This window comes from Panthera pardus, unplaced genomic scaffold (genome assembly GCF_024362965.1).
Source record: "Panthera pardus isolate Hobbes unplaced genomic scaffold, ASM2436296v1 HiC_scaffold_11, whole genome shotgun sequence".
NCBI classification, from domain to species: Eukaryota; Metazoa; Chordata; class Mammalia; order Carnivora; family Felidae; genus Panthera; species Panthera pardus.
In genome coordinates, this window is record NW_026526666.1 from 97,919,326 (window position 1) to 97,945,429 (window position 26,104).

Here is a 26,104-nt window from a genome sequence, read left to right on the forward strand (position 1 = left end):
TAGGAAGAAGCCCTCAGACAGATCGGGGAGCCTCTTTCCCGCAGAGTAAGCTCCAGAGGCGTGGGTGGTTGGGTGCAACTCTGGGTGCGGCAGGCCCCCCCTCCAAACCCTGGAGGGGCAAAGGGTGGCTGGAAGAGGCATGTCTTGGATGTTAATGAACAACAGACTCCCTCTCTCTCTGCCCCTCCCCCGTTCATGCTCTGTCTCTCTCTGTCTCAAAAAAAAAAAAAAAAAAAAAAACATTAAAAAAAATTAGGGGCGCCTGGGTGGCTCAGTCGGTTAAGCGTCTGACTTCGGCTCAGGTCACGATCTCGCAGTTCGTGAGTTCGAGCCCCGCATCGGGCTCTGGGCTGATGGCTCAGAGCCTGGAGCCTGCTTCCGATTCTGTGTCTCCCTCTCTCTCTGCCCCTCCCCCGTTCATGCTCTGTCTCTCTCTGTCTCAAAAATAAATAAAAAAAAAACAAAAAAACAAAAAAAAAAACATTAATGAACAACAGAGTAGGCCATGCATAGGTCCTGGGGAAAAGAGAGATCAATACCCTAAGACTGCTCCAGCAAGGGAAATACTCTATCAATGTCAGTGGGCATACAATATGACCCCACTCAGTAAAAATACACTCTCGTGAATACAATAGAGACAATGCCAGAAGCAAATGACAGGCAAATGTATCCAGGTGTGGGATTGTATATATGTATAGTTATATATTATATATTACATATATTATTTCCTGGTAGATTTATTTATTTAATTTATAAGCAGCTTCCACGCCCAGCACGGAGCCTAACACAGGGCTTGAACTCACAACCCTGAGATCAAGACCTAAGCTGAGATCACAAGTCGGACGCGGATGCTTAACCAACTGAGCCACCCAGGCATCCCTACTTTTATTTTCTTATTTATATTTTTCATTGCTTTTATAATTTTTCATGCAATTAATATATCCTATTTGTACAACCCAAACAAAACCAACACATGTTATTGTTAGAAAATGGGTACAATCCCTGGGCACCTTGGAGCTCATCTCATCGTACAGAGATTTACTCACTGTACAGATGGTAGAAGGGAGCACGGAGGGACCCAGTAGCCAGCTCAAGGTCACAAGGCAAGTAAAGGGAAGAGGTGTGGGTGCGATCCAGATTTTCTATCTCCCAGCTGGGACCCCTGGCAGGCGGGGAGTTTCTGCAGCTGGAGACAGGATTTGGTGCCAGAATCCACCGGATGTTTTTGAATTCAGGAGAATACAGACTGAAATTCCAGATCTTTCAAGAAGGAAATGGAGGGATGGGCAGAGGGATGGAGAATGAATGTATGTTGCCTGGTTCAATTTTCAAAGTTCTTTCTCATTCTGTGTTCACAACAGCCTTGTGAGTTAGGCAGTATCCTATTTGTGAAATATGGAAACTGAGGCCCAGAGAAGTGAAGGGACCCTGCTCGACATCACCCAGCTAGTGTAAGTGAAGGGACCCTGCTCGACATCACCCAGCTGGTGTGGGACCACAGTAAGGGAGGTGGCTTTAGAACCTGGTTCTAACTCTCCATTTGCCGGGACCCAAGGAGAACCTCAATGGTCACAACGGTCACGTACTTTGGACAGAAAAAGTCCTTGGGCAGCGGGGTTCCCCTGGTCCACGGGCCCAGAGTCATTGTAAATCAGGAGAGGGAATCAATCTGGGAGGCTGCTGGCCTCCTCTGGAGAAAGGATTCACCCCGGTGCAGCCTGCCTTCCATTCCTTCCGTATCTATTTCCTGCTCCCTTTGCCAAATTGCTAGAACTTGAACCTGGTCCAAACTTCATCCAAAAGTAGAGCCTGTCTCCTTAACCAGTGGTGGCTGCTGCCCAGATGTTACTGCTGGTACGTGCTACACGTGTTGTGCACATTTAAAGGCACAGGATTCAGCTTTCCTGAGAAGGTGCAGAAAGGACACCTGGCCTGGAGGGCGGTTCTCTGGTGCCAAGGGGTAGGGGCTGCTCTTCTCATCTCCATTGTCATCGCCGCCTTCTCCTCCTCCTCCTCCTCCTTCTTCTTCTTCTTCTTCTTCTTCTTCTTCTTCTTCTTCTTCTTCTTCTTCTTCTTTTCTTCTTCTTCTTCTTCTTCTTCTTCTTCTTCTTCTTCTTCTTCTCCTTTTAAGTTTATTTTCTTATTTTGAGAAAGAGAACGTGCACGCGTGAGCAGGGGAGGGGCTGGGGGGGGGGGAGGGGCAGACAGAGAATCCCAAGCAGGTTCCACGCTGTCAAGCGCCAAGCCTGATGTGGGGCTTGAACTCACAAACCGTGAGATCATGACCTGAGCTGAAGTTGGATGGCTGCCAGCCGGCCCTCAGCCCCCCTCTGCCTTTATACCCATCATCTAGTCCCACTGGCATTTAGCCCCCTTAATAATAATAATGATGGTGGGGTACCTGGGTGCCTCAGTCAGCTAAGCATCTGACTCTTGATCTCAGCTCAGGTCTTATCTTAGGGTTGTGAGTTCAAGCCCCGAGGTGGGCTCTGTGCTGGGTGTAAAGCCTACTTAAACAATAATAATTATTATTATAATTATTAATAGGATTTCCAAGCTGTTCCCTTAAGTGAAAATAGAGAGATACAAGTGTATATTACATGCTCCAATTTCTGCGAATGGAAAACAGCAGTAATTGAGTCTAGGGAAAGGAACGGATGAATTGGGGCCCCGAGAGAGGAAGACTTCACCCATCACCTTATAGCACATTTAGAATTTTGGATCATGTATGTGTGTTTCTTGTTTCCTGGCAAAAATAAATACTGAATGGTTATTTTAAGCCAGGAAGTATGTGAAATGTTTCACATGCTTGTGTCTCTTAAGTCTCAGAGCAGCCCTACTGTGTTTTATTTTTTTTTTTAATGTTTATTTCTTTATTTTGAGAGAGAGACAACAGGAGGGAGACGGGCAGAGAGAGGGAGAGAGAGAATCCCAAGCAGGCTCTGTGCTGTCAGTATAGAGCCCGATGCAGGGCTCAATCTCAGGAACTTTGAGATCATGACCTGAGCCAAAATCAAGAGTCGAATGCTTTACCGACCGAGCCACCCAGGACCCCCAGTCCTACTCTATTTTTTAACGTTTATTTATTTTTGAGACACAGAGAGACAGAGCATGAACAGGGGAGGGGCAGAGAGAGAGGGAGACACAGAATCCGAAGCAGGCTCCAGGCTCCAAGCTGTCAGCATAGAGCCCGACGCGGGGCTCGAACTCACGGACTGTGAGATCATGACCTGAGCTGAAGTCAGACACTCAACCGACCAAGCCACCCAGGCGTCCCTCCTACTCTATTTTATAATCCCCATTTTATGGAGGGAGAAGCCCAGGGAAGTTAGGTGACTTGCTAGCAAGGGGTAAGGCCAAGAGATTTGAAGCCCAGAGAGCCTGATGTCAGGGTCCTCTCTCTTGACTCCTGGCTTTGTTGTAGCTCTGTTGCTTACCCAGGGCTGTGATTCCCCTGTACGGGTGGGAAGTGGGGAGGGTGGGTGATTGGGGATGGGGGGAGTGTTGAGAGTGGCAAGGGAGTTACGAGCACAAATAATGAGGCTCCCCTTTGACCCAGGAATCTGCTTCCAGGAATCGCTCCCCCTGAAACATTCATGTAAGTAGGCCAAGATGGATGTCTATTACATAGTTGTTTGTAATAGCCAAAATAATTATGTGGCTTTACATTTACTGAACACTCACGATGTGTCATGCGCCTTGCATACCTTGCCTGCATTGACTCAATTATGCCTCAAAAATGTAAGACACAGGGGTTCCTGGCTGTCTCAGTCGGTAAGGTGTGCCACTCTTGATCTATGGATTGTGAGTTCGAGCTCCATGTTGGGTGTAGAGATTGCTTAAAAATAAAAACTCTTTAGGGAAAAAAAAAAACATACGAGGCAGATTCTCTAGTCATCCCCATTTCACAGGTAGAATCAAGCCTGGTCCAGTCCTTTGTTCTCACCACACTGTGCCGCCCAGGTACTTCTGCCTTCTCGAAGGGGTTGAACGGATCCTGTCTTTCTAACTGTAGGTCATGGATTCCTGTACATTCATGAACATATACTGTGGGGTTTGTGAACTCCAGGTGAGAATTAAGAATTGTGTTTATGGGGCTGCCTGTCTGGCTCGGTCAGAAGGGCATGTGATTCTTGGAGAGCCTGGGTGGCTCAGTCAGTTGAGGACTTTGGCTCAGGTCCTGATCTCATGGTTTGTGAGTTAAAGCTCCATATGGGGCAGCACCCTCTGTCCACCTCTCTCTGCCCCTCCACCACTTGTGCTCTCCCCAACATAAATAAATAATAAATAAATAAGTAAACTTAAAAAGAAAAAAAAGAGGAGGGGTGCCTGGGTGGCTCAGTCAGTTAAGCGTCTGACTTCGGCTCAGGTCATGATCTCACAGCTTGTGAGTGTGAGCCTTGCATCGGGCTCTGTGCTGACAGCTCAGAGCCTAGAGCCTGCTTTGGATTCTGTGTCTCCCTCTCTCTCTGCCCCTCCCCTGCTCACACTCTGTCTCTCTCTCAAACATAAATAAATAAATAAATAAATAAATAAATAAATAAATAAACAAACATTAAAAAGAAAAAAAGAGGAGCATGTGACTCTTGATCTTGGGGTCCTGAGTTCAAGTCCCATGTTGGGTGTAGAAATTCCTAAAAAATAAATAAAATAAATAGGGGTGCCTGGGTGGCTCAGTTGGTTAAGCATCCAACTTTGATTCAGGTCATGATCTCATACTTCATGGGTTCGAGCCCAGCGTTGGGCTCTGTGCTGAGATTGTGATCTGTGCTGAGATTGGGCTCTGTGCTTTGGATTCTGTGTGTGTCTCTCTCTTTGCCCCTGCCCTGCTCATGCTCTGTCTCTGTCTCAAAAATAAATACACAATTGGGAATGCAAGCTGATGCAGCCACTCTGGAAAACAGTATGAAGGTTCTTCAAAAAACTAAAAAGAGAACTACCCTACGACCCAGCAATTGCGCTACTAGCCATTTATCCACGGGATACAGGTGTGCTGTTTCGAAGGGACACATGCACCCCCCATGTTTATAGCAGCACTATCAACAATAGCCAAAGGATGGAAAGAGCCCAAATGTCCATCAATGGATGAATGGATAAAGAAAATGTCATATATATATATACACAGTAGACTATTACTCGGCAATCAAAAAGAATGAAATCTTGCCATTTGCAACTACGTGGATGGAAATGGAGGCTATTATGCTAAGTGAAATTAGTCAGAGAAAGACAAAAATCATATGACTTCACTCATATGAGGACTTTAAGAGACAAAACAGATGAACATAAGGGAAGGGAAACAAAAAGAATATAAAAAACACGGAGGGGGACAAAACAGAAGAGACCTCATAAATATGGAGAACAAACTGAGGGTTGCTGGAAGGGTTGTGGGAGGCGGGATGAGCTAAATGGGTAAGGGGCACTAGGGAATCTACTCCTGAAATCATTGTTGCACTATATGCTAATTTGGATGTAAATTTTTAAAAATAAAAAATTAAATTAAAAAAATACACATTATAAATAAATAAACTATTAAAAAAACAGTTGTGTTTATGCTTTGATAATAGCCTTGGGAAAAAAAAAAAAAAGGTAAGCATACTTGCAGGATCACCTGGACAGGCACCTTCTCACGGGGTGCTGGCATTCCCAACTCTGCAAACATGCCTGCTCACAGCCCACAAGAAGCCACCTCAAATGACCGTTTAAAATTTTCAGCAACTGAGAAGCACTGTCTGACTTTGGAATGTCCTGAAACCAAAGTGGAAACAATTGCTCCATTGTCCTCCCCTGTGCTCATATTGAATTTTTTCCCTTAGAAACAAAGCAAAATTTCTCTTCTGCATGGATGATTCACAATTTAAAGTCATTTTCAAATAATGAGACTTTAGTGTTTTATGTTATTTAATAAGTTAAAACTCAGGGTGACATCAAGCTGACGTGGTGTGGCAGAGAAATGAGACAGTCCTGGGCGGGATTCGTGTCTCCATATGCTGATCTGGAAGAGTTGGCAACAAAATATTTTGTATAAAGTCTAGTTTACGGTGGCTTCTTTCTTTCTTCTCTCTTTCTTTTCTTTCTTTCTTCTCTCTCTTTCTTCCCTGTACTAAGGGTTTTTTTGCAGGGAAAATCGTCATTTTTACACAAAAGTTAAACAAAAGTTAATTTTTTTTTTTTTTTTTTTTTTAAATCGTAGGGCTGTTGAAACCATCAGTAGCAAATGGGGCCCAACACGTGTTCAGTTTGGCTGGCTCAGTGTTTTTTTTTCAAGTAAGTTGGACGCTCTCACGCCTCCCCCCCCCCCCCCCCCCCCCCCCCCCCCCCCGACCCCAGCCGTCTCTTTGACTTCGCTCTATCAGCGGGGGAACGGGTGGTCCAGCCCCTGCGACTCCCGTCAGTTCCTCGCCGAGGCTCCGCCCCCTTCTCTCCGACCCGCCCCTGTCTCTTCCCTCCGCCCTTTCCCTCCCCTTGTGTCGCAAAAGACTCGGCGGCGCTTGACGGCCGGGGTTGTTTGACGGCCGGTGGCAACCGAGAGGGAGGAGGAAGCAGCGGTGGCTGCTGCTGCGGCGGCTGCGGCAGGGGCCGGGGTGGGCGCCGCGGTCCGGGCCGGGGAGTGAGGCGCGGGCGGCCGGGCCGGTGGGCTGGGCGGCGGGCCCGGCGGCCGCCCCCGCGCCGCGCCTGGCGGCCCGATGTGGCTGCAGCAGCGGCTTAAGGGGCTGCCGGGACTGCTGTCGAGCAGCTGGGCCCGCCGCCTACTCTGCCTGCTCGGCCTCCTGCTGCTGCTTCTGTGGTTCGCCGGCTCCGGGGCGCGGCGGGCCGCGGGCGGCCTGCACCTGCTGCCCTGGTCCCGCGGCGAGCCGGGCGCCGCCGAGTCCTCCGCCTGCCTGGAGGCGGCCACCCGCGCCTGGCGCGGCCTGCGGGAGCGCGGCGAGGCTGTCCCACTGGGCCCTGGAGTGCCGGCCCTGGTGGCCAACGGCTTCCTGGCACTGGACGTGGCCGCCAACCGGCTGTGGGTGACTCCTGGAGAGCGAGAGCCCGCCGTGGCGCCGGACTTCGTGCCCTTCGTGCAGCTGCGACCGCTGAGTGCGCTCTCCGAAGCCGGAGAGTCAGTACTGTTGCTGCGTGAAGGGCTGCTGCGCCGAGTGCGTTGCCTGCAGCTTGGGACCTCAGGCCCCGGCCCTGCGGCCGCCGTCCCCGGACCCGCCTCGGCCTCCGGCCTCGTCACGGGATCCGGCCGCGACTGCGTGCTGCTGCAAGAGGACTTTCTGGCGCACCGGGGCCGACCCCACGTCTATCTGCAGCGTATCCAGCTCAACAATCCCACGGAGAGGGTGGCCGCGCTGCAGACTGTGGGGCCCACTGCCGGCCCGGTCCCCAGAGCCTTCACCAGTACCCTGGAGAAGGTGGGAGATCATCAGTTCCTCCTCTACTCGGGCCGGTCCCCGCCTTTTCCCACGGGGCTGGTGCACCTGGTGGTGGTGGCGGCCAAGAAGCTAGTGAACCGGCTCCAGGTGGCTCCCAAGACACAACTGGACGAGACAGTGTTGTGGGTGGTGCATGTTTCAGGCCCTATTAACCCCCAGGTGCTCAAAAACAAAGCAGCCAAGGAGCTCAAGGTGGTCCAGGATTTGGCACGGAAGGAAATGCTGGAGCTCTTGGAGATGCCAGCGGCTGAGCTGCTTCAGGACCACCAGCGCCTCTGGGCTCAGCTCTTCAGCCCAGGTGAGGCCTGGCCAGTTCTTGGGCCACAGTGCACACCTTACACCCGGGCCTCCGCGGCCCACCCTGGAGATGCCCCACTAAAGTCTGCAGAGTTGACCCTGAAGGGGAGCAGTGGGGGTGGTGAAAGGGAGCTTGGCCATTGACCTGGGCTGACTCTGCTCCACCGCTTGGTATTTGTGCGAGCGACGTGGGACCAGTTTACTGATCTCCGTGGGCTTGTGTTCAGTAATAACAGGAGCACCTCAGAGGGCTTCTGTGAGTCCGAGGAAGGAATGAGCGTAAAAGACAGGCCTTACTGTTCTTTGTCCTCATAAATGAGGCCTGATTTGGAGAGTGGTTTTGGGGGTCAGCTTGTAGAGGATAAATCAGGCAGAAGGGCCTGGCGGGTCCCCAGATTCTTTCTTTCCTCAGTCCCTCACAGTCTGGCTGGTGACAGGCATGCGCTTTTTTTTTTTTTTTTTTTTTTTTTTTTTTTTTACGTGTTTATTTTTGAGAGAGGCAGAATGCAAGCGGGAGAGGGTCTGCAGAGGGTCTCTGCACTGATAGCAGAGAGCCCAATGCAGGGCTCGAACTCACGGACTGTGAGATCACGACCTGATGCAAAGCCAGATGCTTAACCGACTCAACCACCCAGGCATCCCTCCCCACCCCGCCCTTTTAAAGTGTATTTTGAGAGAGAGATCGAGAGAGCATATGAGCAGGGGAGGGGCAGAGAGAGAATCCCAAGCAGGCTCTGCACAGTCAGCATGGAGTCCCACAGTGGGGCTCAAACTCATGAACCATGAGGTCATGATGAGCTGAAATCGAGTGGGATGTTTAACCGCCTGAGCCACCCAGGCCCCCCCCCCCCCCGCCTTTTTTTTTAAAGTGACCTCTGCGGTTCGTGGGGCTTGAACTCAACAACACTGAGATCAGGGGTCATGTGCTCCATTGACTGGAAGGGGATGGAACCTCTCCAGCAGGTGGAATGCACCCACCAAATAAAAACTTCCTTCCCCTAAAGACTGTTGAAGTAAAGGAAATCCTATTCTAGGTGAGAGAGAGATTTTGGTTTCCAGGGTGCTCGTTGTCTAAATCCTTGTATTTAGTTGCTCAAAGTGTGTTTCACTCGTTCAGCAAGTATTGATCGAATCCTGCCAGGGACTGTGCTCCATACGACGGATAGAGAAGTGACCGGAACAAAGCGCCTGTTTCATGGTGCTTGCTTAAATTCTGGATGGGAGGAAGACAATAGTAGAAAAGTGAAAGTCTGAATAAATAAGCCAGATTGCTCTTTAGAATACGAAGTTCCATAGAGCGGGGCGCCTGGGTGGCTCAGTCAGTTAAACCAGCCAGCCCTTGATTTCTTGTGTCAGGCTCTGTGCTGACAGTGAGGAGCCTCCTTGGGATTCTCTCTCTCTCTCTCTCTCTCTCTCTCTCTCTCTGTCTCCAATAGCGCTTGTGCAATCTCTCTCTCTCTCAAAATAAACTTAAAAAAACATTTTAAAAGTTCCGTAGAGAAAAATTAAAAGTATGTGATTGAGGATGACTGGGTGGGGTTCGGAGTGGGGTGGGGGCCTCTGTTTAGCTCCAGTTGTTGGGGAGGCCTTTCCAAGGAGGAAGCACTTAAGCTAAGACCTGAATAGCAAGAAACTGACCATGTGATGATCTAGAGGGAGCTGGCAAGTCAGAGGCCCTAAGACAAGAGCAGGTTTGGTTGAGAGGCCAGGGTGGCTTGTGGGTAGCAAGCCAGGAAGGGGTCGAGGTAGCCAGATCCTGAAGGCTCTTGTAGACCGTGGTGACGACTGTGAATTTGGTTCTAAGTGGGGTGGAAGGGAGAGCAGAGACAACTGTCGGATGTACATTTTTCAGGATCCCCTGGCTGTTCTATCCAGAATCTAGACTATAAGGGACAAAAGTGGGACATGAAGACCAGATGAGAGGATTTTGCAGGAGCTGAGGTGAAAGAGGAGGGTGGCTGGCACCTGAGTTGTGGCCGTGGAGACAGAAGTGGATGGCTTCTGATACTTTCAGAAGTGGTGCCACCGGGACTTTGCACGGACTGGGCGTGGGGCGTGAGAACTGGAGGGTGACTCCTGAATTTGTGGGGAGCCCTCGAGCAAGTGTCTGGAGATAATTTGTGGAAGGATTGCTTTGGGGCTGGAAGAACTTAGAGCACGTCAGGTCCCAAATGCCTGTCAGGCGTCTGGGTGGAGACCCCAAATGGGCAGTTAGCTGTTCTGAGTCTAGAATTCATACGGATTTGGGAGATCCGGTGTTCAGATGTTATTTAAAGCTCCAGGACTGGAGCACAGGATGATGGCAAGGAGCAACCCAGGATGGGCCAGAGCGCTGATGACGGTGTTCCGGAGGCAGAGGGCAGGGGGGCGTGGGGCGTGCTGGACTCTTCAACCGGCACCATGTCCCGGCCACGTCTGTGTTCTTCTGGGCGCTGGCAGGATTTATGTTTATTACGTTATTTATGTTATTATGTATAGGATTTAATGTTTACTTATTTTTGAGGGAGAGTGCGAGTGGGGAGGGGTGGGAGTGGGGGGTTAGGACTACGGATCCAAAGCAGGCTATGCACTGACAGTGGTGCCTGATGCGGGGCCTGAACTCACGAACCCTGAGATCAGGACCCGAGCCGAAGTTGGACGTCCAACTCACCGAGCCACCCAGGTGCCCCGGGAGGCCCCGCTTTGAACAGGATTTTAGGCTTCAGGCCCACCGGGTCAAGTTGGTCATGTGAGGGAGCCAGAGCTCAGGGGAGGCCGGAGCTGCCATTTCCGTCGCTCCCGCTCTTCCCTTCAGAACCTCATCTTCCCGGCCGGGCCGTCCCCGCTTAACGTGCAACCTTTGTGGCGTTTCAGGTGTGGAGATGAAGAAGATCACGGACGCCCACACCCCGTCTGGCCTGACCGTGAACCTGACGCTGTACTACATGCTCTCCTGCTCGCCAGCCCCGCTGCTCAACCCCAGCCTGAGCCACAGGGAGCGCGACCAGATGGAGTCGACGCTCAACTACGAAGATCACTGCTTCAGCGGCCACGCCACCATGCACGCCGAGAACCTGTGGCCGGGCCGGCTGTCGTCCGTCCAGCAGATCCTGCAGCTCTCTGACCTGTGGAAGCTGACCCTGCAGAAGCGCGGCTGCAAGGGGCTGGTGAAGGTGGGCGCCCCAGGCATCCTGCAGGGCATGGTGCTGAGCTTCGGGGGGCTGCAGTTCACCGAGAACCACCTCCAGTTCCAGGCCGACCCCGACGTGCTGCACAACAGCTACGCCCTGCGCGGCATCCGCTACAAGAACGACCACATCGACCTAGCCGTGCTCGCGGACCCCGAGGGCAAGCCGTACCTGCACGTGTCCGTGGAGGCCCGCGGCCAGCCCGTCAGGATCTACGCCTGTGAGGCCGGCTGCCTGGAGGAGCCCGTGGAGCTGACCTCGGCGCCCCAGGGCCACACCTTCCCGGTCATGGTGACGCAGCCCATCACGCCGCTGCTCTATATCTCCACCGACCTCACGCACCTGCAGGACCTGCGCCACACGCTGCACCTCAAGGCCATCTTGGCCCACGACGAGCACATGGCCCAGCAGGACCCCGGGCTGCCCTTCCTCTTCTGGTTCAGCGTGGCCTCGCTCATCACCCTCTTCCACCTCTTCCTCTTCAAGCTCATCTACAACGAGTACTGTGGGCCTGGGGCCAAGCCCCTCTTCAGGAGTAAGGTATAAAGCCCCCCGGGGTCTCCAGGGCCTGAGGCCCCGGCCTCGTGTTCTAGCCTCAGACCGGGACGGGAGAGGCCTGGGCGGCAATGGGGTGTCCTCCTAAGCCAGTACCCTCAGCCCGCAACACAGACAGGAGTGAGCGTGTTTGCAGAGGCTGTCAGAAAGCGACTTCTGAGAGGAGACCGTAGGGAGGGACAGCAGTGGGGCGCCCGGGTGGCTCAGTCGGTTAAGCGTCCGACTCTTGATTCTGGCTCCGGCCATGATCGCACGGTTCACGAGATCGAGCCCCGCGTCGGGCTCTGCAATGACAGCGTGGAGCCTGCTTGGGATTCTCTCTGTCTCCTTCTCTCTGCCCTTCCCCAGCTTGCATGCGCCCCCCTCCCTCAAGATAAATAACTAGACTTAAAATAATAATTGCAACAAGCCCCTAGATAGACCGGAAACTGCTATCTAAGCCTCAGGTGAGCCCCCTGCGCTCCCTCCTGAGGGCCTGCTCGTGCCTCTCGCTCTGGGCCAGCTCAGGTGGCCATCTCGTTAGCACAAGGCAAGGTCATTCCTCATTTCCTCAAACACCTTGGCCCCCAGGAAGCCGTGACTTTGAGCACGGTCGCTGTGAGACTCTCATCAGGAATGTGTCTTGGGGATCAGGCTCAGTCCCAGGGGAGGCCGCCCCTTCCGCCCCCCCACCCAGTGCTCCATGCTCCGTTGCTGCCAGGATTCCCCGGGACAGGGAACAGAAGGAAGCCCATCGCTGGCAGTCACAGGAGGAAGTTCTCCAGAGGGAGCGGGGCTCGCTTCCCTTTCTCTCCTCCTCTTGTCGCACTAGCATGTGCAGAGATAGATTCAAGAGCTCTGGGTCTGTGCTCCCGAGCAGTTGAGGAGCCTGGGCCAGCTCCGGAGAAATGCCTCCTCACCTCCACAGAGGGCTTTGTGCCTTCTGGTTTCTAGTTTCTGGCCCAAGGCCAGGACTTGAGAAGAAGCAGCTCTCAGCCCTGACGGAGTGGGATGGGAGCAGGGTGGGCAGCAGGTCTGAGCCTGGAGCTTGGAGAACAAATGGAAGGTCAGATGAAAGAGAAACGGGGCGAGCTGTAACAAAACAGGTGCTCCGTTTGCAATGCGTGGGTCTGACGGCCTCTGTTAAGCCGGCAGGCTGCTCCTCCCTGCTGCCTGGTCGGCTTCTCTGCTCTTAATCTGCCGTATACCCATCTGCCCCCGGTTCCCCGCCCGATCCAGGGGACAGGCCAGACCCCTAATTTTGGGGTGCTACCCTGTGGCCCTCAGTTGACTCGCGCTCGAGCCGGGGTCCCGCCAGAGCAGAGCCCAGCGAACACTGCGTCAGCCCGAGGAGGTGTCCGGGCCACCAACCCCACGGTGGCTCTAGCGCATCCCTGGGCCACAGTGTCTGCAGAGCCGGATCATCGCCCGGGCGGGATGCCACCAGGGGCGTCCCCGTCACCTGCCCCGCGTGAGATTTCTGTAGCTTCCACGGGGTTGGTGGTGAACAATAACAACTTGTTTTGTTAATTGAACAGGAAGATCCCAGTGTCTGAGTGAAGTCCCATCTGCACAAGACACCCAGCACCGAAAGTCCTGCTGCACGAACAGGGGATCCTTCGAACGCACCCACCCTTTTGTGCCTTGTTGGGGACGCCAGTGACGCAGAGTGCATGTGGATGTTCAGGAGTCTGCATCGGGGAGCGGGAGGGGAGGGCCGGTGGACTTTTTGTAAGCTTTCGACTCAATAAAATGAACCTGTATGGAAAATACTTGAAATTGAACTCACTCCTTCTGCTTTCCCCCCTTCTTCTGTCCCAGGAAACAGAGCCTCTTTTGAAAAGACCTGTCTAGGAGAAGTTGTGTTCTATTCCTAATTTAATGTGTTCTTTCTTGACTGAATTTTTAATTTATTGTTGTTGAGATTTTGCCGGATGCTTTTCGCACCCCCTTCAGACAGTGAATCTCGGGCGGGGATTTCCGACCTACGCCGCCCCCGGGGGGGCATCCGGAGGCCCTGCCGCCTGCACCTGCGCCTGCGTGGAGAGCGTGGGTCTCGGGTCCTCCCCGGTTTGCACATCGTCTCTTTCTTACCATGAGCCTGTGGAGATCTGTGCTTTTGTACTTCTGGGCTTTAGGGGGAGGTATTTAACTTTCTAGGGGTTGATGATTGTTGGGTTTTGAAATACCAAAGCTTTTTTTTTTTTGTTCTGTTTTTAAATAAATCTCTTTCAAACTTCCATGATCGGTTTGTGTGTGGTTTGAAACCTCTGGAGACAGCGTATCTTCCTCCATCAGTTGACTTTCAGGTAGTGTCTGAAGCAGATGGGCTGCCCAGCCCTTTGGGGATGGCTGATTCCCCCCCACATCTACTACTCCTCTTGAGAAGACGCTGATCCACTTGGGGGGAGGGTTGGTTCGCCAGGTCACCCGGCAGAGCGGGCGGATTGAGGAGCGTCAGCCCGGCCCCTTCCCTGCTGCCGTGCCTCTCCCCCACCTGCCCTAAACAGCCTAGATTTGTCTGTCCTGGGTGTTGCCAGCCACAGGGCTGGGCAGCAGGAAAACACCCCGATGGCCTTCTGCCCGTTGGTGGTGGTTGCAGGATCTGATGACCCTGCCTGGTGGGGAGGAGAATGGGGCTGGGCCCAGGACCAGAAAGCGACTTGAGCTAGGCCTGGCAGCCCGCCTTGGGAGGCCGTGGGCACAGCGTTGTGGGTGCTGCAGCATGACTCCCTGCGAAGCTTGGTCTGCTCGCCACCAGCAGAATGATGCTCACAATGGCATGCTGGGAGGGAAAGGAAACCTGTATCTCCACCCCTACCATGAGTTGTCCTGGCTCCACCCACCTTCCCCTTGTGCTCTGGACGAAGTGCCTTCCTCGTCCAGCCGTGGGTCATTGGCTGGCCTACCCATTTAGGGAAGCAGGAATCTCACGGGGTGCAGCTGGATGTGGTTTACGGTGTGACGGGCCCTCCAGTTGTTTCGTTAGAGTAGAAGCTGCTTGGGGAGCCTGGGTGGCTCAGTCCGTTAAGCGTCCGACTTTGGCTCAGGTCGTGATCTCAAGGTTGGTGTTTGAGCCCCGCGGCGGGCTCTGTGCTGACAGCTCGGAGCCTGGAGCGTGTTTTAGATTCTGTGTCTCCCTCTCTCTCTGCCCCTCCCCTGTTGGCACTCTCTCTCTCTCTCTCAAAAGTAAATAAACATTAAAAAAAAAAAAAAAAAAAGGTGGAAGCTGCTTGACAAGAGCCACACTTAATGTTCCTCCCCTCTGTTTGGCTTGGAACTCGGCCTGTTAGAGGCTCCTAAACGGTAAAAACAAACCCATGTACCTGCTGCCCCGGAAAGACTGACTGAACAACCAGAATTTCAATAAACTCCTTGTGAATTACAGCTCGAGTCGAGCACTCACTGCGGGTCCCTTACTGGACATCCGCGCGGGCCTCTGCGGGAGGAGGTTAGGATCCCCTTGGAATCTTACCAAGCTGCTTTCTCAGGGGTGGAAACCTGGAATGGGAAATTTAATTTCACGCTACTTAGCACTTCCCAAAAGCTGAGGGCTCGGTATGGACATGTATTAGCTCCCTGAAAACCAACCTGCATCGTGGGCCCCTGCTGATTTGCAAGTCCCCTAGGAGTTTCCTAGGAGTCATCTGAACCTGGTCCCTGTTCAAGAGGGCGGGGAGAGACCAAAGAATGAGACAGGCCACTCCAGGGGGGTAGGCAGCAGGTGGAGTAAGAAGGGAACTTACTCTACGAGTCTTGTCTTGGGCTGTAAGACCAGTGCATCCCAGCACCCGCCTACCACACATTAAAGCTTCTACAGAGGTCTTACCTGGGTTCAGACACGCGCTCAGTCACCATCATAGTTCTGTCCCCTTGGAGCAGACTCTGGGAGCAGGAAAGGCACTCAGATCCCACATCCAGGGCCAGGGAAGGGGTGAGGAGCCTCTGATCACCTGGGGCCAGCTCACGGATCACTGGAGGTCACGTCCTCTCCAGGACACCCTGACAGCCCCCCTCCTCTCAGCCCACCTTTTGCTCTGTGTCCCCGTCCCCCAAATTCACATGTTGAAATCCTAACCCCCAGTGTGATGGTGTTTAGAGGGAGCCCTGGGGGAGGTGACTAGGTCATTAGGGTGGAGTCCTCCCAAATGGGATTCTTGCCCTAATAATAGAGACCGCAGAGAGCACCCTCGTCCTCGCCTGTGTGTGGGGTGAGGCCACAACAGGCGTCTAACAGCCCAGAAGGGGTGCTCACCAGAACGCACGCGCTGGTCCCCGATTCCGGACTTCCAGCCCCCAGAACTGTGGGAAGCACCTGCCTGTTGTTTCTTTAAAAAAAAAAAAAAAATTTTTAGAGATGTATTATGTATTGATTTATTACTACTTTATTTATTTTTAAATTTACATCCAAATTAGCATGTAGTGCAACAATGATTTCAGGAGTAAATTCCTTACTATCTGTTACCCATTTAGCTCACAACCCCTCCAGTAACCCTCAGTTTGTTCTCCATATTTAAGAGTCTCCTATGATTTCCTCCCTGTTTTTATATTCTTTTTGTTTCCCTTCCCTTATGTTCATCTGTTTTGTCTCTTGAAGTCCTCATATGAGTGAAGTCATATGATTTTTGTCTTTCTCTGACTAATTTCACTTAGCATAATAGCCTCCAGTTCCATCCACGTAGTTGCAAATGGCAAGATTTCATTCTTTTTGATTGCCGAGTAATACTCCATTATCTATATAAACCACATCTTCTTTATCCATTCATCCATCAATGGACATTTGGGCTCTTTCCATACTTTGGCTATTGTCGACAGCACTGCTATAACCATGGGGGTGCATGTGTCCCTTCGAAACAGCACATGTGTATTCCTTGGATAAATACCTAGTAGTGCGATTGCTGGGTCGTAGGGTAGTTTTATTTTTAATTTTTTGAGGAACCTCCATACTGTTTTCCAGAGTGGCTGCACCAGCTTGCATTCCCTTTCTTTTCAAAAATGTATTTATTATTAAAAAAATTTTTTTTGTTTTAAAGTTTATTTATTTTGGGGGGAGGGGCAGAGAGAGAGGGAGAGGGAATCCCAAGCAGGCTCCGCGCTGTCAGTGCAGAGCCTGACGCGGGGCTTGAACCCACGAACCGTGAGATCATGACCTGAGCTGAAAGCAAGAGTCAGACTGACTGAGCCACCCAGGTGTCCTCCTTCCTGTTGTTTCTAAGCCCCCAGTCCCTGGCACCCTGTTATAAGACCCCAAACAGACTAAGACAGGCATGTTCTTGCAGTGGAGGAATGGAACTTTTTGGAGGCGAAAACAAACCAAGAAACAGAGATTCACAGGGTCTTAGATGAAGAAGAAACCTTAGAGGTTTTGTTGCTCAGAATCTGTAACCTGGCTTCGTTGGATCCAAGGACCCCAGAATGGCCAAATGTATGCACTTTTTTTTTCTTTCTTGAGACGTTCTGTAACTTTCCTCAGATTCTTTTTTTTTAATTAAAAAAAATGTTTTTATTTATTTTTGAGAGGGAGAGAGAGGGAGAGAGAGAGAGAGAGAGAGAGAGAATGAGTGGGGGAGGGGCAGACAGAGGGAGACACAGAATCTGAAGCAGGCTCCAGGCTCCGAGCTGTCAGCACAGAGCCCATAGAACCCGACCCAGGGCTCGAACTCGTGAACTGCGAGATCCTGACCAGAGCTGAAGTCAGTTGCTTAACCGACGGAGCCACCCAGGTGCCCCTTGCGTCGGATTCTTAAAGGATGCCTGGCTTCAAAACGAACAAGATAACCTCCAGCTCGGGGGTCTTGTTTTTACCCTCCCCCACCCACCACAGGAAGCGGCAGTGGTCTGAGCTTCTGAAGCCTGGTTCAGAGTCTGGCCATTGGGTGGATCACACCATTTGCTGTGGTGCAGGCGCCCTCCCTGCAGAAAGGAGGCTCAGGGACGGTGGGGTCATCTTGGCTGCTGGGCACCGGCTCAGCAAACTGCTTTACCTGAAACAAGCTATCGGCGGTCTGGCTCTCCGGGTTCCCGGGAGCCTCTCCTCCGGACTTTGGCCAACGGAAGCTTTGGATATATCTTTTGGTTCAATAAATATTCACTGTGAATCTTCTAGAAGGCCATGCATCTGGCCCTTGGGTGGCAAAGCGGGAAAGATTACATTTGATGAACATCTGTGTGCTTGGCACTTAAGTTTTGTGAAGGCAGTGGCTACCTCTGTCTTTTCATTTCGGGATGGCCAGAAACTAGCACGGGGTAGACGGTCCAAGAATGTTTGTGGAATTGCATTTGTCTGCATTACGCCATTTAATCCTTGTGTTTGGGGTTGCGAGTGACAGAAAACTTTAATTATAAGTGGTTTAAACAGAAGGAAAAGTATTGGTTCACAGAGTAGTCCAGCAGGAGTTCAGGAATGGTTTGATCAAGAACTCAAGTGACATCAGCAGGGCCCAGCTCTTAGCCCTGCTTCCTGTAGCTTGGCTCCCATCCACAGACTAGTTACCTTTGTGGTAACAAAATGACCCCAGTTATCCCAAGCCTGATGCCCTCCTAGCAAAGTCAGCAGCGTCTGAGTCTCACTGTTCCCACCCGCGGTGCAGAGGTTCACCTCCCAATGGACAACCCACCCCCCAGCCAATCGCTGTGGCCAGGCTGCAAGGGATATGTCCGTTAGGTTAGGCCAATCAGGCCACCTCTTCAGCTGAGATGGGGTCAATCTCCAGCCACTGAACAGAGGATACTGGGAGAGAGGTGGTTTCTCAAAGGAAATTTGGGGTACTCTTATCAGGAAGGAGGAAAAATAGATGCTTGGCAGCAAAGCTCCTGGGTCCAGGGTGCCCTGCAGGGGAAGTTTCATTCCCATTTTGCAGATGAGGCAAGTGAAGCTCAGAGACCACAAGGCACTGAGCCCCGGAAAAGGGAGGGGACCACACAGATAGAGTCCCTGACCTCAGGGGATGCACAGTATGAAGGGGAGACAGACAGATAAGAAACCAATTACACTGCGATCAGAGAGTGGGAGCGTGGGGCTGGCACACTGAACCTCTCCGCTAGAGCATCAGGGGTGGCTCCCTGGAGGAAGCTGGAACCTGAGGGATGATGGGCGTCCACCAGGCTAAGGCATGGGACAGGACTTTCCAGGTCGTGGGCAAAGCATGAGTAAGTATACAGACATGGGTGGGGACATTTCGGGAGGCAAGAGGACAGTAATACTCCGGTTCCTGTAAAGAGAGGTGGGGTTTATCGATCCATGGTGATGGGGTTCTTGAGAAAATGGCTAAGAAGGAATTCTTGAGACGTCTTTGGTGTAAAAAGGTGATTTTATTAAAGCACAGGGACAGGATCCGTGGGCAGAAAGAGCTGCACTGGGGTTGTGAGGAGTGACTGATTGTATATTTTTAGGTTTGTGGAGGGAGGGAGATAGTGTAGGTCTCTAAGGAATTTTTAAATTTTTTTTTACATTTATTTTTGAGAGACAGAGAGAGGCAGAGCACAAGTGGGGGAGGGGCAGAGAGAATGAGACACAGAATCTGAAGCGGGCTCCGAGCTGTCAGCACAGAGCCCGACACGGGGCTCGAACCCACAAACCGGGAGATCACAACCTGAGCTGAAGTCGGACACTTAACGGACTGAGCCACCCAGGCGCCCTCTGAGGAATTTGAAAGCAAGGTTTTCAAGGACCTCGAGGGGCTAGCTACTGGTGAGATAGGGTTACTTTTAGTCTTTGATAAAACTAAAACATCAAGGAAGTAAGGCAGCCATGAGTTCCTTGAGCAAGGTCACGTTCTGCACGTTTCAGGTGTCTATCCGCGAGCTGCAGGCTGTAAGGAGATTTAATTTAAGCTACATTTCTCTTGCCTGTGTCTCCCTCATCACGGATCTTTGACTTCGAAAGGCAAGGGTGGGTAGGCTCTCAGACCTAACTCATGGCAATGACAGCATCACAGGTGACGCTCCCTCCCATGGACTCTCACGTCCTCTCCCCGCGTTACTGTTACAATTGTAGCCAATCTTTACGGCTTCCCCCGATACCAAGGGAGGACAGTTTATCACCCTGTTTTACAGAAGTAGAAACTGAGACAGAGTGAAAGAGGATGCCTTGCCAAAGGTCAAAGGGAGGTCGCCAGCGCCTCGCAGGATTGACAACCTCCCATCCGCAGGGCAATTACCACTCTGCTCACATCGCTCCTGGTTGCCCAAGCGCCATAGGACTCCATGGGACGGCTCTGTGGGTGTCCGACATATGACAAAACAGAGGCGGGCGAGCCCAGGAGGAAGGCTGTGGATTCTCTCAAAATAGAACTTGGCCGCAAGGTAATTAGGCAGCATTTCTGGGGAAGGGAGAGCTGGATGTAAAAGAGTCGGCAGCGGGCTGGGAGTTGGGGGACCTGATTCCATCTCCAGCTCGGTCATTATCATCGCGCAACCTCCCATAAGTGAGGTAAGAGTTTAGACTCCAGGTTCCCACCTGTAAAATGGGTCTAATAGCACCTTCCAACTTCAGGAGATGGTCGGGAAGTCCCACTTAAATAGAGGACTGTGTGTGAACGTGCTTTGATAAGTTCAAAACTTTCTACCCACACAGCGGATGGTTTGCACTGAGTAGCTGGAGGCAAAAGAATGGAGGTCAGAGCTCCTAACCCCGGGTCCACAGGCAGAATTCAGAGGGTCTGCCAACCTGGATAGGTTTCATTTTCACCAACCTCTGGCTGAAATTTAGCATTCCCTCCCATGGTTAACTTTGGCACTTACGTCATTGTCACAGATGACAATGAACGCATTCATGACCCCGTTATAGTTGTTGCAGAGATCTTGAAGTAATTGCTCATGGCTGTTGCGCCTTTGAATTTTGTTTAAGTTTATTTATTTATCTTGAGAGAGACAGAGACCGTGCAAGTTGAAGAGGGGCAGAGAGAGAGGGAGACAGAGAAATCCCAAGCAGGCTCTGCACTGTCAGCGCTGAGCCCGACGCAGGGTTTGAACCCACGAACTGTGAGATCATGACCTGAGCGGAAACCAAGAGTCGGACGCTTAACCGACTGAGCCACCCAGGCACCCCTCATGGTGCCTTTGAAATTATGGTAGTCATTAAACTTGCTACTAGATCCCAATATTTGGTCTATTAATAAAGAAGCACAGGTTACCAGTCGCAAATTTGTTTTAAAAATATAGTTAGGGGTGCCTGGATGGCTCAGTCGGTTAAGCGGCCGACTTCGGCTCAGGTCATGATCTCACGGTCCGTGAGTTCAAGCCCCGTGTTGGGCTCTGTGCTGACAGCTCGGAGCCTGGAGCCTGTTTCAGATTCTGTGTCTCCCCCTCTCTGACCCTCCCCCGTTCATGCTCTGTCTCTCTCTGTCTCAAAAATAAATGTTAAAAAAAAATTTAAAAAAAATAAATAAAATTTAAAAAAATTTAAATTAATTTATTTATTAAAGTTTATTTATTCACCGAGAGAGGGAGGGAGGGAGGGAGAGAGAGAGGGAGGGCACCAGTTTGAGTGGGGGAGGGGCAGAGAGAGAGAGGGAGAATCCCAAGCAGGCTTTGCTGGAAGCCAGTGCAGAGCCCAACGTGGGGCTCGACCTCTCAAAACTGTGAGATCGTGACCTGAGCCGAAATTAAGAGTCGGATGCTTAACCGACTGAGCCACCCAGGTATCCTTGAAAAAAAAATTTTTTTAATTTGAAAATTATTGGGGCGCCTGGATGGCTCAGTTGGTTAGGCATCCGACTCGGTTTCGGCTCAGGTCATGATCTCACGGTTCATGGGTTCTAGCCCCGCATTGGGCTCTGCACTGACAGTGTGGAGCCTGCTTGGGATTCTCTCTCTCTCTCCTTTCTCTCAGCCCCTCCCCTGCTTACACACTCTCTTTCTCAAAATAAATAAACTTAAAAAAAAACCTTTAAAATGTTGGCTCATGTTTAGCATACACAAAGTAGGCCAAATGGGGGATAAATAGATAGATGTAAGAGGAGATTTATTATGGGAATTGGGTCACGGAATTATGGAGGCTGGAAGTCCCACGATCTGCCACCTACAGATGGAGACCCAGGAAAGCCGGTGGCGTAAGTGGAAATTAGGGCCAAGACCAGGAGCCCATGTCCAATGGCAGAAGATGGATGTCCCAGCTCTAAGACAAAAAGAGCAAACCCGCCCTTCCTCTCCCCTTGTGTTCTTTTCAGGCCCCCTCAATGGGTTAGGTGAGGCCCACTCATTTGGAAGGTCAATCTACTCAGACTATGTATTCAAACACTAACCTCTTCCAGAAACACCCTTCCAGGGGGTGCCGGGGTGGCTCAGTTGGTTAAGCATCAGATTTCAGCTCAGGTCGTGATCTCATAGTTCGTGGGTTCGAGCCCCATGTTGGGCTCTGTGCTGCCAGCTCAGAGCCTGGAGCCTGCTTCGGATTCTGTGTCTCCCCCTCTCTCTGCTTCTCCCCCGCTCGCACTCTGTCTCTCAAAAATAAATAAACGTTAAAAAAAAAAAAAAAAAATATATATATATATATATATATATATATATAGGAAAAGAAACACCCTTCTAGACACGTGTAAAGAGTAATTTACCAGCTCTCTGACACAAAAATCAATCATCATAGTGACCTGTTAGCTCAGTTGAGTGTTAGTATTTTCATAAACTCATAGATTTAAATATATTTGAGATGCTTTGATCCTTTGAATGTATTAATCTTCTTGATGGCCCATTGATATCACCTTGGGCTTTTGGGAACCTCTGCGAGGGCGTATATTTCCTGGCTCCTGCCTGGAATCTCTGTTTCTCCAAGGAGCCCGCTTCCGTTGACCAGGAACCGGCCTTTGGAGACTGTAATCTGGGTGCTTGGGTGCTCATTACACTGGGTGGTTCCTTGCCCAAGGTGAACAACACACACGTTTAAAAGCCCTGCTTTTGATAGAAACCCTGTCCTCGGAGCCCAGGGACAGCACCGGTCACCAGCATTTAATGCTGACTGACCCGAGCTGCCAAGTGAGGAAAGGTTTGCTGGGGAGAAAGAAAGGAAAATGACTCTCTCAGGGCTTGAACCTGTCACTGGACCAACGTGGGCCCGCTCCTTGGAGAGCTGTAGACCCAGACTACACTGAGTGGAGTTGCCTGCCTCACAGGGTCACTTTCCTTGTGCAAATAAGGAGACCTCGAGGAATACTTTCCAAAACTGTGAACTCCCTAAACAGGGATAAGCAGGCTCCTTTTAATAGGGTTTGGGATGAATATTTAGAGGGGGATTTTAATATTATAATGAATCTGAGATACCCAGTAGGCACTTTTTTAGTTTATTTATTTAGAGAAAAAGAAAACCAGCGGGAGAGGGGCAGAGAGCGAGGGGGACAGGAGCCGAAGCAGGCTCTGTGCTGACAGCAGAGAGCCTGATGCGGAACTCGAACTCCCAAACCTGAGCTGTAGTCGGATGCTTAACCAACTGAGCCGCCCAGGCACCCCTGTCGGGCACTTTCTGATTCATCTGGACGGGTATGGTTCTCAAATGTTTCTTTCCTCGTTTCAGCAATTTGTGAGTTTCTAAGAGATGAAATGGACAGGCAGAAGGTTCTAGGAGTTTCCTGAGTTCGGGGGGGCAATCCTGAGTCTGGGGCTCAAGGGGTCTCCCTGCTGACAAATGGTGGTACCAGCAGAGCAGGGCTGGACTTAGGGCAATTGCCTCAGGCACCCTGAGCCTGGGTGGGGGTCATCTACACAAAGGGACATCAAAAGGACCCTGGGAGGTGGCTATCCCACAGTCACAAGCAAGGGAGAGCTGGCCACTGGGAGGAGGCTGGGAGGTGGAGAAACGCAAGGAAGGAACTTTGGGATGGATGGGGTGCAACTTTGGGATCTGGGTGCACACACTGCTAGTTTCCTTTCGTAGTATTTATTCACTTTCTCCCTCCATGGGTCTCACATTAGCAGGGCTCATGGCTGCCCAGGGGAAAGACTACATTTCCCAGCCTACCTTGCACCTAGGCGGGACCACAAAGCTAAGTGGTTATTCACCTCCTCTTGAGTTTTATCAAATCCATTATAACCGTCATCAAAGGTCTTTCTCACTCCAATTTTCCACAAATGATCCGGCTCTAGTTTTAACTACCTCATCAGGAAACAAAACAAAACAAAACAAAACAAAACAAAACAAACCCAACAGCAATACTTTTAAATATGTCCTAGAAATAGCAGCCAGGGCACCTGCATGGCTCACTGGGCTAAGCGACCGATTCTTGGTTTCGGCTCAGGTCATGCATGATCTCAGGGTTCAGGAGTTCCAGCCCTGAGTAGGGCTCCGCGATGACAGCGCGGAGCCTGCTTGGGATGCTCTCCCTCTCTCCCTCTCTCTCTCTCTCTCTCTCTCTCTCTCTTTCTCTGCCCCTCGCCTGCACGCACGCTCTCTCTCAAAAAATAAATAAGCTTAAAAAGGGAAAGAAAAGAAAACGCAGCCAATATTGCTTCGATTGTTTAAGGTTCTTTTAAAAAGCTTACAGTCAGAAAGGTGCCGGGCCTTGCCTCGAAAGGTGTGTGTGACTACACAGAGATGCCCAAGAGTCATCTTAAAAAAAAAAAAAAAAAAAAAAAAGTGCTATCTGAAGTCTGGGCCAGATCAGGTTAACCAGATGCTCTTTGTTCAGCAACCTTCTGCGCCCGCCTCCGCGCGCGAGGGCGGAAACAGAGAACAAGCCCGGGTTTGGTGGTTTCCAGCCTGTGAAGGTTCGGAGGCGGGCAGACCAGGAAACCTTGCGAGAAGGTTCTAGTTTTCCGTAGCGGAGCGCTGCCCTGGCAGGCCCGGCGGGGGCCCGCACGGGAGACCGGAAGCTTCTTCCAAGCAGGTAAGCGCCCCGCCCCACCAGGAGTGTCAAAAAAGACGGAAACGTAGAGCAAGTGGACACAAAAAAGAGGCACGTTACAAATAACGAAAAAAAAAAAACAAAACACTGAAACACGTAACTGGGCAGTTACAACTGTACTTCCCAAACAAAACGCGCACGCGTAATGAGTAAAACCCAACAGAACAAATTAGTCTATTTTTAAACACCATGAGTAGCCTTGCAAGCGCAAGGCCTCAAAAAATTGGTTAAAAACTCAGAATTGTTCCTCTCCACGGAAATCTTTAGTAAAAGGCGAAAGATTTATGCGATCTGAAGAGAAACCAGAGTATGCTCTCGGGCTGCCCGCACACATTCCTCGGGTAACTGTTACCCCGAATTCAGTGATGGTGATTCTCTGCTCGAAAGAGCCAGTGATTTTCGTCGTTCTCCCAGACAATTCTGTGGGAGCGGCCTTATTCTTGGGGAAAAAGAATTCAATCGCAAAAGGAAAATCTCGTCATTTCTAAGTCGGAAATTGCCCGGTGTGCAATGCCTCTTGGGTATGCAAATGAACCTACGTCGTCACGCCCCGGTTCCCGGAAATGCCTTAAACAGCGTATTCGTTTTCCTGCGGGGATTGAGGCTACCACCAGGGGGCAGAGCGGAGGCCAGATTGTCAGGATTTACGCTTTGGTGCAACCAGAAAAAATCTTTTATAAATTTTGACTCCAAGCAAAAATTTCTTTTGTACTTAAGTAAAATAATAAAAATAAAATAAAACTTGAAAATATTTATCTTCATTCATTCAACAACGTTCTTTAAAAAAATTTTTTTTAATGTTTATTTATATTTGAGAGAGAGAGAGAGAGAGCACAAGCAGCAGAGGGGCAGAGAGAAAGGCAGACAGAATCTGAAGCAGGATCCAGGATCTGAGCTGTTAGCACAGAGCCCGACTGGGGCTCAAATTCACGAACCGTGAGATCATGACCTGAGCCGAAGTCGGACGCTTAACCAACTGAGTCACCCAGGCGCCCCTCAACGACAATTTCCTGAGCACCGTGTTAAATCCTGTGCTGGGCTGCAAGGATAGAGAGGTATCCCCGACATTTCATCCTCAGTGAGCCTGTATGTGATGGGGAGGCTAAGTGTGAGTGGTAACCACTGATAACAGAATGTTCGCTGACATCTAGGCACGCCTAGGGCGGTGAGGGTGTTCTCGGCAGTGCAGAGAGGGTGAGTGACCAGATGGCCTTCGGTGCCAAGATAGGAGCTGGCATTTACCTTGGGGGCAATGGCGAGGCACCCAGGAGTTTTACAAGAGACCAACGCGATCAGATGAGTGATTTAAGGCAGTAGTTCCTTCCACGTGGTCCCCAGACCGGCATGTCAGTATCACCTGGGTACCTGCCAGAGACCCAAACTCTTGGGTCCCTCGCTACACCTACTGGATCTCAAACCCTGGGGGTGGGGCCCTGCAGGCCAGGATTGCACAAGTCCCCCAGGTGACTCTGATGCAGGTGAGGCAGAGAACCACTGTGGGACAACCATTCTGGCTAATGTGGCGACTGTAGAGACAAGGAGTCTGGGGCAGGTGAATTAGGGAGCTGAGCATTAAAGCCAGAGAAGACTTCCAGGTGGCCGGCCTGTGGGTGTGGAGGGAGGAAGGCCTGGGAAAGAGGAAGGTGAGGAGAGGGAAGAAGTCTAGGTGGGTCCTTGGGGGGGTGGTGGCATAAAGGAGGGGTGGATGCTGCAGGAACGTGTGAAGGGGATTAGGATGTCCCCAGGAAGCCACAGGAAAACCAGGAGCTGGGGCTGCACAGAAGTCGAGGGCAGCTATGGTAAGCGTCCACCAGAGGTCAAGTAAGGCAGGGACTGCAAAGTAGGTGTCATGGTG

At 51.2% G+C, this 26,104-nt stretch overlaps 1 protein-coding gene and 1 non-coding gene across 3 annotated transcripts; one reads left to right on the forward strand and one right to left on the reverse strand.

Moving 5' to 3' along the window:
* The first annotated feature begins 6,506 nt into the window (after positions 1 to 6,506).
* Positions 6,507 to 13,656, forward strand: KIAA2013 (KIAA2013 ortholog). Of its 2 annotated transcripts, XM_019461413.2 has the most exons (4): positions 6,507 to 7,716; positions 10,569 to 10,867; positions 10,943 to 11,422; positions 12,955 to 13,656. In XM_019461413.2, the coding sequence occupies exons 1-4, from the start codon at positions 6,684 to 6,686 to the stop codon at positions 12,970 to 12,972; spliced, it is 1,830 nt and encodes a 609-aa protein (XP_019316958.1). In that variant the 5' UTR covers positions 6,507 to 6,683; the 3' UTR covers positions 12,973 to 13,656. The 2 variants fall into 2 exon arrangements, with proteins under 2 accessions (XP_019316958.1, XP_019316957.1); XM_019461412.2 differs by having other exon boundaries at positions 6,508 to 7,716; positions 10,569 to 11,422.
* A 10,788-nt stretch (positions 13,657 to 24,444) lies between these two features.
* On the reverse strand, positions 24,445 to 24,560 carry LOC128776059 (U5 spliceosomal RNA). Its single transcript, XR_008421012.1, has one exon. It is a non-coding gene; the product is annotated as a U5 spliceosomal RNA (small nuclear RNA).
* Positions 24,561 to 26,104: the final 1,544 nt, after the last annotated feature.

What these genes read in the sequence shown, in the direction of transcription:
- KIAA2013 (XM_019461412.2), top strand. Translation starts at nt 6,684, where the DNA reads ATGTGGCTGCAGCAGCGGCTTAAGGGGCTGCCGGGACTGCTGTCGAGC. An exon ending in GGCTCAGCTCTTCAGCCCAG is followed by an intron (nt 7,717 to 10,568) that starts GTGAGGCCTGGC and finishes GTGGCGTTTCAG; the next exon opens with GTGTGGAGATGAAGAAGATC.